At 36.7% G+C, this 18,187-nt stretch overlaps 1 protein-coding gene across 1 annotated transcript in view; it reads right to left on the bottom strand.

Moving 5' to 3' along the window:
- ANGPT1 (angiopoietin 1) overlaps positions 1-17,833 on the bottom strand; it is a 153,070-nt gene extending 135,237 nt beyond the window's left edge. The window contains exon 1 of the mRNA XM_021546436.4: positions 17,064-17,833. Coding sequence (XP_021402111.1) covers positions 17,064-17,360 — 297 coding nt within the window. The 5' untranslated portion in view covers positions 17,361-17,833. The remainder of the gene's footprint in view (positions 1-17,063) is intronic.
- Positions 17,834-18,187: the final 354 nt, after the last annotated feature.

Raw genomic sequence — 18,187 nt, forward strand, 5'->3', positions numbered from 1 at the left:
ATTGTCTTTTACAGCATTAGCCAGATTAACTTCTAGCTGTGCTTTGGCCCTTCTAATTTTCTCCATAGAGAACCTCATTACATCATTGTAGCACACCTGAGTGGCCTGGCCCTTCTTCCATAGGTCAGAATCCCTCCTTCCTTAGTTCCAGCCAAACCTCTCTGTTCAGCCTTGTCTTTCTGTATGTGTCACTTGACAAACAGAAATAGATATGAAATGTTTTGGTGTTTCCATGCATGGGTGTTGCTGAGGATTCATTGCTGGACCACAGCACTTCTCCTTTGCACATCAGGTTGTGTGACCAGGGCTTGTCTCTTCAGAAATACAAAAAACAGCCATATTAGAGGTTGAGTGAAAAAAGGAGATAGCATGGATGTGTGCAGGAGGTCTGACCAGTTTAATTTTCATTCCAATAAAGTAGTAAAATTCATCAAGGAGGCATCAAGGTGCATTAAAAATGAGGTTTTAGTGTAAATATGAGCATCCAGAAGCCTACCTGATTTAAATCAAAACCATTCCACTAACCTCAGTTGAGCAGCGTAAATTTACACCAGCTATGAAATTAGCCCACAAAACCCAAATTTTTTGGACAGCAGTGTAAGGAGTAACCTGAGAGAAGTTGGTTATTTACCATCTGTATTATTAGTATGGAGTATTTTGATAGCTATGATATAAAAACTGGAGCTACCTCAGGTCTTGATTCATTGTTGGCTGTACTTAGGTTTCCAAAATGCCTAAAGGTACATCAGCTTGTAAGTTGTGTGCCTTGGGTTTTCCAATGGGTAATAATAAGAAAATTTCTGCCATCTCTAAACTTTCTGGGTGTTATGAAGCTTTATTCACTGACATTTCTAAAATGTCTTGGGATCCTGAACACAAAAAGTTGTAGAAGTCTGATCAATTGTTGCCATTCTTTAAAAAAGGAATGCAAGACTGTAAAGCAAGCACAGAACCTCTGTCAGTATTGAGAGAGCTATAACAGGTATATGCATGGAACTTACAGCAGTAACACTGCTTCTTTCATAGGGCCAGAAATTTAACCAGCAGCTAGATATGCAGTCTTGATGGCACTGAAATTGCTTGAGTTCTGCCTTCAACATCACTCCATCTGGTGTTTCTATAGCTAGAATCTTTATTTATATCAGAAAATGTAAGTAAACCATTTCCAGTAATCTGAAATATAATCACTACAGTATTTTCTTCTCAAGTTTGTAATTAATTTTGTAAACTTTGTTTAAAGCTTAAAATCCTGTGAACATTTACTGCAATGAAACTTCATCTGTGCTAAAAAAAGAGGTGTTCCTGCTCCACTATGTTGCATTTAATGCATATTATTCAGCTGTCATAAATTGTGAAGGACAAGTGATTTTTATGTACATTCTGTAATTAAAAGAAATACTCAAAAATTGCATGACTTGCTTCCATGTAGTAATACTATAGAATAATTTCTGGGAAAACTGTTTTATTCCGGGGACAAAGTAATCCCAAGCAATGGCAATAACGGTCAAATTTTGCTTGAAAATTACAACTTTGATAAACAAATTTTCAAAAAGCACTACACAAAAGAATGACAAAGTTTAATTTCCTTGAGTTGTTATCAAAGATATAAGCTGAAAAATATTAGCAGGGTAAAAATTCAAGCAGAGAGGTCTTTTATGGGGAGGGGCACTCAAGTAGCCTGTATGATTTTTTGTAAATTTTATCTGGTGACCTTCACAGTAAGAATTTTTTTCTCAGTGTGCTGCAGTGTGGAAGCACAAAACTAAAGTGTATGTAGGCTTGCTGACTGATATATGAAATTAAAAGACATCTTTGTCATAAGAAACCAGAGAGATGACATAAAACCTTACCAAACAATATACACAGGCTCCAGCAAGTTCAGGAACAAAAGCGCCCCTGGTTTTCAGGGCATCTCTGCCCAGAGAAATTGTGGCTGCCCCATCCCTGGAAGGCCAGGTTGGGTGGGGGTTTGTGCAAACTGGTCTAGTGGAAGATGTACGTGACTGTGGCTGTGGGGCTGGAAATAGATGGTGTTTAAGGTTCTTTCCAACAATTCTATGATTTTAAAATCCAGATATGCATTTCCAGTATATCACTAAACAAAACACTGGAATATTATCATGTGTTCAATTGATATAACCAGCAGACTTCTACAAAGTGATTGCCTTAGGGCTAACTTGGGTGAGAGTAGAATCAGATTCCGGTATTATCTTGGTTTATGAAGGATAAGCCTAAATGTAATATTTGTGTACAGCCACAGTACATAGATGTATTTTCTAGCAAGAAAAGGGATGCACTGTTTTGGTGTCCTCCTGTTTATATGGAAACAGTTGCTTCTGCTGTTCCTTTTTTTTTTTCTTGAAGATAGAAAGAATATGCATGTGGAATGTTGTTGATGTAGAAAAGATCATGCAAACTGTCCCCACTGAACTAGAGGCATCTGAGTTCAAAGACAACTATTTGTAACTTTTCTTCCAATGCCCTTGGTTTCGGTTTAATTAAGAAAAATAACTTTTAGCTGGCTAATTTAGCTCATATGAAAGGAAAAAAAAAAAATCAATCTGCTGATTTTATCAGTAGGAAAGTGTTTTACAGTGACACTTCTTTCAGTTCTTGAAAAAATTCATATTTTTAAAAGAAAATGAAGATTGGTATATAAACAAATAGATAAAAAAATAGAAGAATTACATTACTTAACTAAGAATTCTATCCTGGAATTCTTGGCTGGAAACCACAGCATTTTGGTTTACAGTTGCTCTGTGACATGAGGCTGTTGTTACCTGAGTTCTCAAGACCTCAGATTGGAGTCTCTATTTTAAGAGTTTGGGGAGTTTTCTATTTTAAGGTATATTGAAAAAAACCCCACCCTAAACCATTTCCTGATTGGCTTCAGCAAAAGAAACACAAAAAATGATTCAAATGTCCATTAGATGCCAGATAGAATTCAAGACTAGGTTTAAATTAAGATAATCTGCCTGCTTATTTTGAGTACTTCTGTTTCAACAATTATCTAAGTTCCTCTTTGGTGTTTTAAAGGACTGAAAAGAAAAATAGTGAAAAAATGTATGCGAAGTTGCTTTTACGTTCTTTTTGACATGAAATAAAAAGGAAATACTGAAAATATCTCTATAAAATTATTCTTATGAGATGTACCTCATGATCCCCCTTTCAGGCCTGGAGAGTGCTTGGAGTAGGCTGTATGCATATAAAAGTTGGACACTGAATCCTATCCTGAAGTGAACAAAAATATCTCAGCTTGACTGCTTCTCATAGGCTGGACTTGAATTCTCTTCTTTTAGCTACTGCAGATGGATATTCAGTGGATTGTTCCACTGATGTGAGTGACTAGATTATTTCTGATTTATGTTGTTGTACCAGAGCTTTCTAAAGGTGTTTGGTTGGTTTTTTCATTATTATAAAACTTTCACTGCTCACAAATTTTGTTGGTATCTTTCTAGGCATGTGGAGGAAAGAACTGCTTGGGGATAGAGACCATGCTATAATTTCATATCTTAATGTGGTACCCCACAAATTCATGTTGACACAATGCAATGATTGTAGAGCATATTGTGAGGAAGCACATAATCCATTTTTTTGCCTCTGATTTTCTATAAATAACAGACTTCAGTCTCCGTGGGTGCCAGGCTAGTGTTTTGCAACATACCACTCCAACCCTTTAAAATTCCTCCTGACCATCTGGGAATTTCCTGTTCTGCCAAGTAGATTTGCCTTGATAGTGCTGGGGTCTGTCTGTCTCTTACTAGAGAGAAATCCCCTTATGTTAGGGCAGAAACCCTGGAACTTCTGCCACTTCTGAAAGTGACAGGAGAAGGAGAAAGGAAGGAGTCAGCTAAAGCTGGGTGGGCCTGAGGTTGGGAAAACCCCTTTTCAGAAGGGAAATTGAGCTTTTTCCTGCTGACTCACTGTGAGCAGCATCAGGCCAAGCTCCATATGAATACATTAACATCACATTCCAAGTGAGAGTCAAGACCCTTTTTTCAGTTTCTAATCCTCTTGAGTCTCTTTAATGATAATAATTTGGGTTTGTGGACTGTGTTGAAAACCTCCTTTGATTTTATGTTCCCACAGAAAATTGCTAGTTTTTCTAATTGGCTTTTTGGTAAGATCTCATGATAACAACACCTGGAAAATATCATAGCAATGCCAGGCTAAGCCTAAGAGAAAAAAAACCAAACTTAATATCCATTATGATAGAAAAAACACTGAGTAACTCTTACTTAGGATGTCTTAAATATAAAGCTTGTCTTGCATTATGAGTAGTATTCTAAAAATAGTCTTGCTTCAGCTTTTCTGAATGATATTACTATGGAAGTGAAAGCATGACAGCAGTCGAAACCATACTGGTAAAACTAATATTGAGCTGTCATCTTGAAACTTAACAATAATGAAAATGGGACATATTCCCTAAAAAACATTTTCAGTGTCCCATCATGATGAGTTATAGCCCAGAGAAAAAATAAAGACAAAACCAAACAGGACAAATTTTAGTGATGAACAACCAGAGTTTTGATCATGATTTCAGGAGCTCTGTATGATTTTGGTAGGAAAATAAAGAATAAAAATGGTGAAGTAGTCTTCAAAAATTCACATGAAAAAAGATGTCATGCTTGGTACATATTTTATGGATCAAGAATTAATGTCTTCTCTTCATGTCCATAACAGTGCAACAAAAATATTTTCAGTCTTGCTCAATTCTGCTTCCAGGAAATACCCCAAGGAGTGAGTGGCCAAATTACTAGATGTTTCCAAGATGTGTCGGAATACTAAAACCTGGCTCAAATAAACTTTTTTTCTTTTTCATTTTTTCCCTCTTATTACTAGGGTTCATAAGGCAGGTTTTTTCATAGGAGCTATTAAGGTAGAATATAACATACAGGTTTAGCACTAAAGAAATTCAATCACTAATCCTAGCTTTAGAAACTTAATTCTTGGCAGTTCTTTTATTTCAGTCTGTGTTTAATTTTATAACTATTTTTACTGTTGGTACATCAATTACACCTTAAAAGTCAATATATGAATACATTGAATAAACAATTAAATACTAAATTTATTCCTGTTCTGTATAGTGGCTTGTACAGCATGTGCCATAATGGTTATCATGCACTGGAAAAAAAAGGGTATTTAATGACAAATGTTTCTTTAGATAATCTGTGCAAGGAATTCTCCTTTTTTTTAACTTTTCTGTCAATGTGCTAACACTCCAATGATGAAGTTAAAACAATTCATTTAACCAGGTTAAAGCTTGCCTCATAAATATTCATATACCTCATTCATAATCCACATTTGAGGACCCTTAGCTCATTTGAGGTCCAGTTCTTAGATCTTGCAAAATTTAAATCTGGCAAATTTGGGCAAATGTCTTTCCAGTATTCCTGACCTCTAGCTCATCACCATAAACTGTCCAAGGTGCTCGCTTGATACTACATTGTTTCTTCACTTAATGGTATAAGCAGCAAACATAAAGACTATTTCTGAGGTTATCATTGATAGCTGCAAAGGCATTCCTGGTGACAAAGTGACACATTAGTTACAACCTGTAATTCCCCACATGGCATTTGAACTCCATTCAGCATTTCAGAATAGGATGCATTTTAGATATACCTTGATAACCAGCAAAATTTGGAGAATTTCTGGTTTCCTCAGTAAAACATGCTGCTGAGCATCTTCTCTTACTCACTCCTATATTCTTAAGTTTAGAAAAATAATTTTCTCATTTAAAAAAAAGATTTTATTTTGACTGTGATGAGTTTTTCTTCAGTAAGCTGTACTACTGCTGAAATACACAGTATTATGACATATCTAGAGCCACATACCTGTAAACAGTTTACATCTGCATTTTTTCAGGACATTTTACTGAACACAGTGCTGTATACCAAAGTAATTTCTCAGTCTTTTCTGTCACATCAGAACAAGGTAGCTGATTGTGTGTACTTTAGTGATATGCTGGTACCTTGACAGTCACAAATTTGTGGATTTTATCATTTACCCTTCCTCGTAATTTTTAATCAAATCCTCTATCAGCCTCAAATCAACAGACTTCTTGCTCTAAAGCACCACCCTCATCTCCCACCTCATATTTAGCCTCTCCCATTTCTCTCTCTGGGTCCCTTACACTTTCCCTGAGCTGACCCTCCCTAGACTAATGGTCCACAGTTAGAAATTGGGTCATCAAGAAGATCAAGACATTTTTTTTCCAAATTATTATTGAATTAATTTTGCTGTAATCATCATTTACCTTTAACAATAGTCTCGTGGTACACAGCAAACTCCTCTTCTCTTGTGTGTTTCTGCAAATACAGTTGTCTTGCTTATGCTTCCCTGCATAAAACTTTGGTATTGTAACAGGTACAAATAGTTCTTTTAACTACTGACATGAAAGCAGAGGCTCTAATGGTTAAACTATGGTATATCATACCATTAAGAGGTCAATGATGGTAGAGGAATATACAAAAGAACATTTATTGCATCAGCCAGAATTCTTAGAAAAGCCAAGAGATCAAACTGGATCATTCAAGAAAAATGTGAAGAGAAACAACCTTAATCATCGCCTCTGTATTTCACAGGCTAAAGTGATAAAGAATTTTGCAGTCCATATCTCCTCAACACAAAAATAGTAACACAGAAAAACCTTCTAGCAGAGCATTGATGGCCTTTCCCATTGACAGAAGTGACGCAGGAAAGATAGGTGGCCCTTGACCATTTATCTCTACTGTGGTAAATCACACACAGAGTGAAGTATGAAGTTTTAGCCAAGGAACAAAGGGGAATAGTTCATTCAGAAAGAGATTAGGTCATCACTTTGAGCAATTTTCTTTCTAAGCAGATCCTCAAAATTCCAGGCAAAGCACCAAAGGCATTGTGGTTTGGGGGCTTCCCATTACTGTGTTGATCTGCTGATGTGGCCTATAAGGCTACTGGAATTTTCTGATGAATTAAGACTGGGAAGGGTAACTATGACACACATAAATATACTTAATACTTAAATGATAGAGCCAGTGATTCTTAATCCTCATTTCAGTTACTTTTATCTGCATATGAATGCCCAATTTTTGAAAGGCTGCAGGAGTCTTCTTTGAGTTCTTTGGTGCTGCAAGAGAACTAAAGGAAACAGATTTTGTATTAAGCATTTCTCTGAGATCTCAGAAATATTAAGTAATTTCTACACAGGATTTTAAATTTTAAAAAATATATATTTTTAGGAGTAGTAGTCTGATAGTGATATAATTATTTGAAGATCCTTCCTTGCCTTTTTGAGACACAAATACATGACTCATAAGTGAGAAGAGAAAGACATGTAAGTGACCCTATTATTCACCCTCATTGTTACCCACACACTGAACTGATGGCAGAGTTTTAAAGAAAAGATTTATTTAATACCGTTTTCTTTCTTTCAAAATACTTCTACATGAGAACTAAAATTCCCAGAAAATAAATATTGCTAAAGCTGCTCAAAGCTGAATATATGAAAGTGAAAATCAGCACTGTAAAACCAAAAAATTTCATTCAACAACTAAGTCATTTTTTCCTAATTCTGCACTGTGCAAAACCATATTTGCAGGCAATATATTCCAAAAGAAAAATACACTTTTATAAACATAGGCTGACAGCTTTACTCTTTGAAACTTTGCAAGTTCCTTCTGCAGCTTTAGGTTGGTGGATCACAGATCAGGAAGCTAAAAGTCTGACCTGCTCTGACCTAATAATAGTGTTATCCCTAAGACTTAAATTTTGTAACTTAAATAGGCTCTTTTAAGAAAAATCTCTTGCATACAGAAAGCGTTTAAGGGAAGTTCAGATGTGAAAGAAGGAAGGGTCCAGTCTATAAATGGCACATCAGCCTGCAGCAGAAATCATTTTTAGATTCAAAACTGATTAGCACCAATTTGATCATCTGTGTTCTAGTGTGAAAGAAGCCATGCTGTCAAAACCAGACAAATTACCCTCTAAGGTTGTCTGCTCATACTCCAAATTTTCTCCTGCAGTTCTCTAGTCTTGCTTTGATTTCATCCTGGGAAGAATGCCCAGAGTTTATCCTACCTCTACTGTAATCTCTCAAGCTTCCTTGGTACAAGAGGAGGAGAAAGAACACCAGTACTAAATTTCTCAGGCAGAACAGAATCAGAAGAAAATTAGGCTAACTGGATCAAGTGATTTTTTTGTTGTTTCCATACATTCCTATGTCAGAAGGAATGCCTGGTACCTCTATTTGCAACAAGAGAACTAGAGACAACATGACAAATGGCAAGAATTTAAAAATACAAATCCCCAGAAGAAGAGATGAAGAATTATAGCTATACACCTCTGATTTTCTATTAAAGCAGCAGATGTCATCAATGTACAGAGCAGAAACAGGTTTGTCTTGCAACACAGGCACATTTAAGGACAGAAACATGTCTGGGATGGGGAGAACAAAAGTCCATACTTTTTCCAGAATATATGAAAATTCCTGCTTCATATACATTCTGGAAGGGACAAAAGAAACGTGCTTTTGTAAAATGTTTTCTCAGCAATACAGCTGGGGAATTGTTCACACGGAATTAATGCATGTACAACAAGCAAGATTTCATCTTGCTACCAATTTTTTTTTTTTAAGCCAACAGGTCAGTTAGAGGAGAACAACAGATTGACAGCAGGCACATTGGGATAAAACAAGAGAATGGATTTAACAAACAACACTTAAAAACAGATTTCTAAGTATCTTGAACACCAAATACTCCAAAGATCAAAATGCCTAAGTGTGCAGACACTCACACCAGACTGAGTTGTTGAAGGGAAAGAAATTCTACAGACTTCTTAGAGAGTTTTTTATCATCCAATTTTTACTCATAGATATTCTACACAGATTTTTCAACTGCAAAATTTTACATGGACTTTCAGTCTATTTCTCTCTTCTTTAAGGAAGGATTAGTAACACAGATCATATGATCCTTCACATACTATCATATAACAAACCTTTAAAGTACCTCTCCTAAAGACACACCTATTCCACCATGAAACTATCATAATTCTCTTACTCTTGCCCTTTTCTTATTGTTTTCTTTTCTTTTCTTTTCTAATTTCTCCTTCTAGAAGCTAGTAAAGGAAGTATAAGAAATTTCTTTCAATCAGTTACCTCCATGGCCTTGAATACAGACTTTCTATATGACTTCCTCTGAGTAATTACAGCATTATCTTAAACAATTTTTTGTGGGTTTATTCTATTTAAATCTGAAAGCAAATAATTTATACAGTGTAACTTGAACATCCTTCTAGCTGACCCTGTACCTGTCTTGCTTTGACCATCTGCATCATATACGTGTTCAGTGCTGAGTGTAACTCACTGTTAGGTCTTATTTAGACAAGAAAGTTATGCTAGTTTGATTTGCACCAGTTTTAAACAGGGCTAATTAAACTGGTGCAAGTCCCTGATTAGAATTCTTACCCTAGCTGAGTAGTGACTTACACTGTCTTAGATTAACCTGATTCCTAACTAAGGCAATGAAAAGTGACTCTTGATCTTTGTGCAGAAATATTAATGAGAACGCAGTGCAAATGTGCAACAATTTATGGCATTTCTAAGTTACCCTTCCAAGTAAATATTCACCACCCTGGTGTTTCATAACACTGTCTAAAATATGCACATGTGGTTGCAAAAAAATAACCTTGTCTTAAGTACAGCTTGTTTCATAAAAAAAAGGTTTTTCTATGAAATATGAAACTATTTCAATTTCCTTTTCCTGATCAAACTTCAACCTCTTAACAAGAGAGGAAATTCTTATGCTACTGGGAAGACTTTTACACCAGGGCTGTTTATTCAAGACACTTGAGCTGCTGGTGTTAAAGATGCATTCACAGCAAACTTAAACCATGATACTGGTTCTAAAAGGTCCTCATTTATTAGCTCTTCCTTGTTGTAAATAAAGACAATAAGACTGAACTAAGCTAAACCATAAATTGAGTTAAATACAAGTAGATGGTTAAGTATCTTCACCTTTCAGATTTTTCTTGCAATAGATCATGCAAATGACCCCAGTTTTGATAAAAACAAGTTAATCCAAAATTTTTGTTAATTTTGGGAAATTAAAAAAAATAATCATAAATTATTTAACATTTCATTTTGTTAATTAACAAAAATAAGCATTAGCACTGAATAACAAGGCATTCCTCAGTGGTCATGAGAATCTGCACAAGACTCAGTGTCTTGCAGATGGACTCAGATTGGAGCAACAGCTACTGGATGGGTTTTAAAAACCCTGCAAGAATGAGGACTATTCTGACTGTGAACAGGACACAAATAACCCATTTAGCCAACTGCAACCCTTGATATTCTTGGCTTAAAAGATGTATATTCATTGTATTTATATGCTTATTTTTTATGAACTACTTTAGTTACTTTCCTTTGTTACTTTCCTTATAGTTACTTTATAGTTACTTTCCTTCCAAAAGGTTTATAATCTCACCTTTTCTGTAAATATTGAAAACAATATTATAATAAATACATTGTTAAGGGCACAAAATATTTTCCACAAGAAAGACTCCAAAAGCAACACAAAAAAAATAACATATTAAGCCTCCCAACAGCCTTGTGAAACTGAGTAGTAGTGCTATGTCTGTATTAGAAAAGGGAAACTAGAATACTTAAAGTTTACAATTTCCTAGCAATCACAAGTGAAGTCCATACTACAGGCATGGACAGAAGTAAAGCTTAAATCCATCACACTTAACTGAGGCATTTAAATCAGGAAGTGAGCTGCTCAGGATTTTCCTGGGGTCAGTGAAGAGAAACAGGGACTTCCACTGAACAGTTTAGACAGCTGAGTCTTCCTCTGGCCTTGCTACTGTCTATTGACACAGCACTATGAGATTCCCCACAGCAAATAAAAAACTATTTGGGTAACTGGCATTCTCCTGGAGAAGCTGCCAGCCAGTGATTTGGACAGGTGCAGTCTTTACTGGGTTAAAAACTGGCTCTAAGACTGGGCTCAGGGTGTGATAGTGAATGGTGCTACTTTCAGCTGGTGGCCAGTCACTCTTGCGTTCCCCAAGGTCCAGTATTGGGGTCAGCCCTATTTAATGACTTTTTAAATGAACTGGATGAGAGGACTGAGGGTATCCTCACTAAGTTCACAGATTTCATTGAGTGAGAGTGTTGATCTGCTGGACTGTAGGAAGTTTCTGCAGAGGGATCTGGACAGGCTGGATCTATGGACTAAGGCCAGCTGTATGAGATTAAACAAGGCCAAGTGCTGGGTCCTGCCTTTGGGTCACAACAAACCCCTGCAGTGGGAACAGTGGCTGGAAAGCTGCCCACTGCCAAAGGACCTGGGGGTGCTGGTTGACAGCTGCTGAATGTGAGACAGTGCATGCCCAGGAGGCCAAGAACACCAATGGCATCCTGGCCTGGATCAAAAATAGTGTGGCAAACAGAATCAGGGGCACTGTACAGGGCACTAGTGAAGCCACACCTTGAATGCTGTGTCCAGTTTCAGGCCATTCAATTCAAGAAAGACAGTGAGTGTCTGGAGCAGATCCAGAGAAGGGCAATAAAGCCGGTTTAAAGAGAAGTTTAAAAAACAGTTTAAAAGCAAGTTATATGAGGAGCAGCTGAAGGAACTGAAGTTGTTTAGTGTGGAAAAAAGGAGGCTAAAGGGGACCTTATCATTCTCTACAACTATGTGAAAGGAGGTTGTAGTGAGGTGGAGGTTGGCCTCTTCTCCCATCAGGGCAGGGCCAGAGGAAATGGCCTCAAGCTGTGCCAGGGAAGGTTCAGGTTGGATGTCAGGGAAAAAATTCTTCATTTAAAGGGTGGTTAAGCATGGGTAAAGGCTGCCCAGGGAGTTGGTGGAGTCACTGTCCAGGAAGTTGTAAAAGAAATGACTGGATGTAGCACTTAGTGCAATGATTTAGTTAACACGGTTATGTTTGATTCAAAGGTTGAACTTGATCTTGGAAGACTTTTTCAACCTTAATGATCCTGTGATTCTATACTTCTAAATTTGGGATGATGCAGGCCTGACATACCCAATCTCATTACTTTTCTCCCAGTGTTGTATTTTTTCCCCCAGGGCACACAGCACTGTGGAGTAGGTTGCTTGGTTGAATGGGAACAATGAGTTCTCAGCACCCTGTATATATTTACTGTATATTAGTTTCATTTAGAAAAGCTCTCAGTGCTCCAAATAAGATCTCCCACTGGACATCTCAGTTGGACAATTCTGATGACTAATAGATGTAATATTTTATTGTTACCAGAAATTTCCTAATTACAGCTGTCATCACTGTAAATAAACACATTCAGTTCCTACTGAACATTATGATAAAGCCTTCCCTCCAAGCATGGGAAATATTTTTTTAAGTAATTTGCTACCAAATGTGGCAACATGTGAAACTGTCCTTCAGTCTAATTCCCTGATTCTTTTGCTTCTAAAAAAAAACAAACCTTAATTGCCAAATAAATTATTCTCCAATAATGTAAAGCTTTCAGGCATTTCCACATTTGAAGTATGGCCTCTTTCTTGTGGGTGCATCACAATATTCCAACGACTTGAGCAATTTGATTAACAAAGCTTTGAAAAGCAGGCATGTTTTTGGCCAATAGATTTTTTTCGGGGAAAATAAGCAATTTTGGATTTATACTCAAACATTGATTTTCTTGGAGCCAGTTTATTTCCATTAAGACATTTTTACTCCTTAAATTTTGATTTTATAAATATATACTTGCTTATTGAGTAGTACACTAAGAAATCCCACTATTTTGTATTCCACCCTTTGCTTCACATTTTTGGGAACTGCATTTCAAATATCACTAGGATGAGGCTCTCCTTTGGATATGAGAATTCATTGACTTCAAAGCAGAAGGGAGCACCCAGATTAATGAGCAGCCTCTGTATCTAAAAAATAAATACAGGTTTGAGCTGGATGCCAAATAGTGCCCAGTTTTGGATGCAAATTTCTCACTGTTTTCTTTTAGCTCTGGTCTACCTTGAGAAAGAAAAGATTTACTGGAAAGCTATTCTTCACACAGCTCTGTTAGTAATGCTCATACATGCAGAATTGCAGATTGTAAATCCAGAATCCAGTGACCATCTTTTGTTTGTGAGAGTTTTCAGGAGTTCATCCTGCATCTCCTGGTTGCATTTAACATCCAAATATTATGTGAACTTTTAGGTCACATGTGATATTGCAACATAATATGAAATGAAACATAATTATAAATAAAATGGAACTTTTAACATTTCTTGTGATAGTTCAACTCCTGAAAATTGGTTTCTTAATATGAAAAAATTTTCACACCCACACAGTGACCATCTCCATCTTTATATTAACATAAATTTGCCTTATAGGACATGAATACAGCTCTTTAGATCTGTACTGCTCAGGGTAGGCTCTGTCACATTTTCACTCAGCTTACTGTGTCATAATTCCACTCTGCTTCACAGCAAGAGTGACAGGAAAGGGATTTTCCCATCTTCAGCAAACTATATAAAATCCAAGGCAAAAATCAGCTATTATATTTTATTGCAGAAAACAGTAGATAAGCCCTGATAGTAAAGACAGCACAAAGGGGCAGACTTTCAGTGGAGCCACAGCACACAGTGACAGACGCTGGTCTTTCCAAATTCCATTTGTTTCTACATAATGGATGGCCTCCTCAAAAACTAGACCCCTTACCTGTTTAAAACCTAGGTGGGCACTTGTGTTGTTACTGTTGCAAAATAAGGAAGTCAAGAAAGACCACAAAAATAATTTAGTATATTTATTCTAAGAATGAACTTTTGACTATCAAAGGGTTACAGATATCCCAGAAAAACCGTTCATCATTTCTTTCTTTAATGATTGTAGCTGATAAATAACAGCACGGGCACTTTGAAGGGAGAGGAAGTGAGTGGAAGCTGCCCTTTTTTTTTTTTTTTGGTCTATCTACCTTCTTGTAATACTTGTATGTGTTAGCTTCTAATTATATACTTTTATAGGTTTTATGGTACTCTGCTTATATAATGAGAGAGAAGAAAAGAAGCAGTAGATCATGTAAAACTCACTCATTACTGTTATAACAATTATTACCACCATTTAGATGTCAGGAAAACTATATGGAACACTCATCTATAGAGCTATCCTGAATGTACACTGAGTCCACCAATACTGTAAGCTCAGCAAGCCAACAGCAACTTCCTAAGCAAGACATGATGATAACATTTCATGTAACTCCTCTTTGGCAATACTTAGACACTGCAACTAAATACCAAAGAGTGTCACGTGAGCCAGTCAGTAACTGCAAGAAAGAAAATGTGATGAACTGTTTGTTTTGAACTATCAGTATAAACATATTGCAGAAATGAAATCCAAGCTTAAACAATGGGGAAAGCTATCCGGTATTAAAATAAACAGTTCTAGGAAAATCTCTAAAAATGTTTACCAAGTCATCTTCTTCTGCAAAGTTTCTGTGCAGAGCATTTTGCCATGTCCCTGGTTTGTCAACCAACCCCACTTACACTGATTATAGATATGCAAATTATAATGGACAAGGCTGGGCCTTAATTGCCTATAATTGGCTTCCCAAGCAAGGGCATTTTTATCCACAATCAAGTTTGTAGGTCATCAAAGAAGCAATTTTGCATTAAGAAAAAAAAATTACATTTTTTACAGAAAAGTATATTTGTTTTGGTTCTAAAAATCTGATAGTTTGGATATTAAATAACAATTTTAAATTAAAATTTAAGCAAGCCATGATTCTTACAAAATTTTGCAGTAAGTATTTTTCAAATATCACGGGGAGCATTTGTGCTTAGAAAATAATTCACTTTGCCAAGCACTGCCTATGTAATTTTTTATTGAAAGCTATATATATGACCTGAAGTAATAAGCATAACTCCTTTGCCTATGTCAGACTATTTCTAAAATTCTTAAACATTATTTCTGAGTATAAGTATTCTCTTCCAGTGAAAGACCTGCAGTGAAAGACCTGCAGCTGTTAATTATTCTTTAGTTTATTCACAGCAGGTGCATTGTAAAATGCTGCCTAGTGTAGAAAGTTTAGGGGAAAAATAAATGCAGAGTATAAAAATGAGATGTGAGATACCTACATTATATATTCATTACACTTGAGAATTATGCAGGTTTTGAAAGGAAATGAGTTATGGCTGAGATGCTTTGTAGTGGCAACAGCAACAAAGCAAATTCAGTATTCAGAGATGCTATAAAGGAGCTGCATCAGCCTCATTTGTTCAGAGTGAGACATGGTCCTTCACAAGAGAAACAGGTCCTTTCATTCCAAGAGCTGACACATGGAGATACATGCATAATCCCAGTTTTATGCTAACCCCTGGGAGCAAGGCACTGGGGGCTGGGAGGGAAAGGAGGAGGGGAATAGTTCTGCCCTCAGCCGGTTTTACAACCATTGCAGAAGAAAACAGGCCTAATATAAATCCCTTTCACTGGGCTTCCTACCTGTTTAATCACTTCCCTCCAAAGTGTGAGAGGACTAACCCTCAGACATCCACACTCCAGAGACTCATATTTCCTCATGATCACTGTTGAAACAGTGATCTTAGTTCAGTCTCTAGTGGACAAACACAGAATAAGTCTTAGAAGCATGATTCAGCAGGCAATTTCCTCAAGTAAAATCATATGTGTATAAAAACAGAAAACAACTTTCCTCTTTTTAGTGCTTGTCTCAGCCTGCCAAGGCACAATAAAATAGTTTCTTTTCCTCTACATAAAACATCCGCTTATTTCCAGCCCTATATTCCCCCAAGGCATATCAAGACATTAAAAAATGAGAGAAGTAGTCTGAAAATTAAATGCTTGGTTATGTTTTCTATACAGAATCTCTTCTCTCTTGCTATGGCCAGATATGCAAGAGAACAAATAATTTATCAAAAACTCTAAAAATTCTAGTAGAGTTAGGTGGGTGAGGGACCAGTATAAGCTTTTTAACATATTTATGTCATATGCACTGTGTGGATGAAAGAAAACTTGTAAATGAGATAGGTTAGCAGCAACTGTGCTAATATGAAATTTCAGCCCACCTAGTAGAGTTAGAGTTTTATTGATGTTCATTCTTAGTATGAACCTCAGTTGGAGTTAAATACTGCATCTCTTGAATGGGTACATACAGAAGTTTTCTCGTACCAGATTACATGACTAGTTCCATCACTCAGTCGTGCAATTTTCTAAGTTTTGCCAGGTCAAAATGGCAGCATGTGAATGGGAATATCACAAATAGCTATATATACAGACTGTTTATTTATTTTAACTGGTCATCTACTCCAAACCATTTTCTTTACAAAGGTATGGACAATATCTGTGCAAGACATGTAATTTTACACATGTAAGTAATCATGCTAAGGTAACTAGAACTGCTCATATTTAAGCCTTTCAGACCCAAACTTCATAAAAATAATTACTTCTATTAAGTTACTGCAACACCTTGAAACCCATTTTCCCCTTTCTAGGAAAGAATGCACATAGATAAACACAAATTGAAGCAGGCTGTCAAGACCAGTGTATTCAACATGGCAAAAAATGTTTACTGTGAAGTTTTAGAAGTGTGAATGTCTATATATTTTCCATTTTTTTTTCTAGGAATCAGAGGGGTAGAATAGTACTACAGGACCTGTTTATGGAGGAACAATGATATTCTTAACCCAGTGCCCTTAAATGCTGATTTTTTTAAATGCTCCCTTTTGCTGTCACAGTAGCAGGTATCCTGCATGACATCTGAGCTGAATCTGTGAACTATAAGTAGAGCTTATAAGAACTTCGTATGCTCTGTCAGTAGAGTCTCTGGAGGATTTCTGTGTCCTCCGACTCACACGCATCCATACTTTCTTGAAAAAAAAGCCTTAAGAAGTCACATCTTTCAGTGAAGTGAAGAAAATTCAGCTCCCAAAAGCAATGTCACTAGCAAGGGTGCACTCCGGCTAAAATATTTCTTTCCTACACAGCCAAGAACTGTATCAATCCTTATTACTTCTGTTCTCATAGAAACTAACAAAAACTTTGAACAGCATAAACATTCCCCAAAAAATCATTTAGTGAGAAACAAAAAAAGAAGCACTTACTTTTTGCAGCCACTGAGTGTAATTTTCCATCACATGTTCCAGATGTTGCAGTTTCTGGGAAGAGAAATCCTGTTCCACGTGAGGAGCATCTCTCTGAAGAGCATTTGTGTTGTACTGGTCTGTTGTGCTTTCACGACAGTTCCCGTCCTGTTCCGGCAGAATGAAAGTATAGGTGCACTGCCCGTGCTGAACCCGGTTAAATCTTCTCCCACTGCCTTCTGAACCCCGACGCTGGTTAGAACAGCCTACAAGAGCAAGAATCATTGCCAGGAAAGCAAAGGAAAAGAAAACTGACATGTTATTTTTACTTTCCTTTCCTGCTTTAAGAAAAACTTTTTCTTCCTCTTTCTTTAAATTTGTTCTTAATTTGCCTTAAAGTCTTTGGAAAAAAGAGCGGAGCAGCACACTTTAACAATCAAGCTTGGATAAACTGCTTTTTTTTTTTTAATTTCACTGTGAGGATAGCTTCCTTAGTTAAAATTGGGAATATTTATTGCATAGTAGCTAAGATTTATTGTTTCCTTTCTGTTACAGTCCAGCATGTAGCTTGCTTTAGTCAGCTGCATATGCATATCCCAGTCTCTTTCCCCTACACTATCTGCTGCAGAACTGCTATTTTCTCTCAGGCTTCAGTGAGTTTTATTAAGGTTGCACTTTCAAGCCAAGCTGGAAGCAAGCAGCCTTTCACAAGATGACTTGACAGGAATGCGTGTATGAGTGCGCCCCTATGCTAAGGATGGCTGATGGCTCACTACAGAGGGATCATCTTACAAACTGGCTGGATGCATGACCTCAATCATGCATGTCTGCCCAGCCCCTGCTGCACACAACTGCTGGGGGCTTTGGGAAAATTCACGTAAGTTTAATAAGTCAGTCCACCTTAATAGGCTTCATATGTTCGCACTGACCTATTAAAATGTAGATAAAGTGTAGAAGTTTGTTGTAATCCCTCTGTAAATATACAAAGCAGTGAAATTAAAAATACTTTCAGTTCTGCTCTGCACTGTATCTATTAAAGAATTCTAGGTTGGGCTTATGACACTTACAGGAAAAAAAGTTAAGTTTAACCCTCACTAGGTTTATCTAATTTTCTAAGATTGTTGTGTTTTTTTAACAGTTTTCAG

Source organism: Lonchura striata, chromosome 2, assembly GCF_050655825.1.
Source record: "Lonchura striata isolate lonStrDom1 chromosome 2, ASM5065582v1, whole genome shotgun sequence".
In the NCBI taxonomy this organism is placed as follows: domain Eukaryota; kingdom Metazoa; phylum Chordata; class Aves; order Passeriformes; family Estrildidae; genus Lonchura; species Lonchura striata.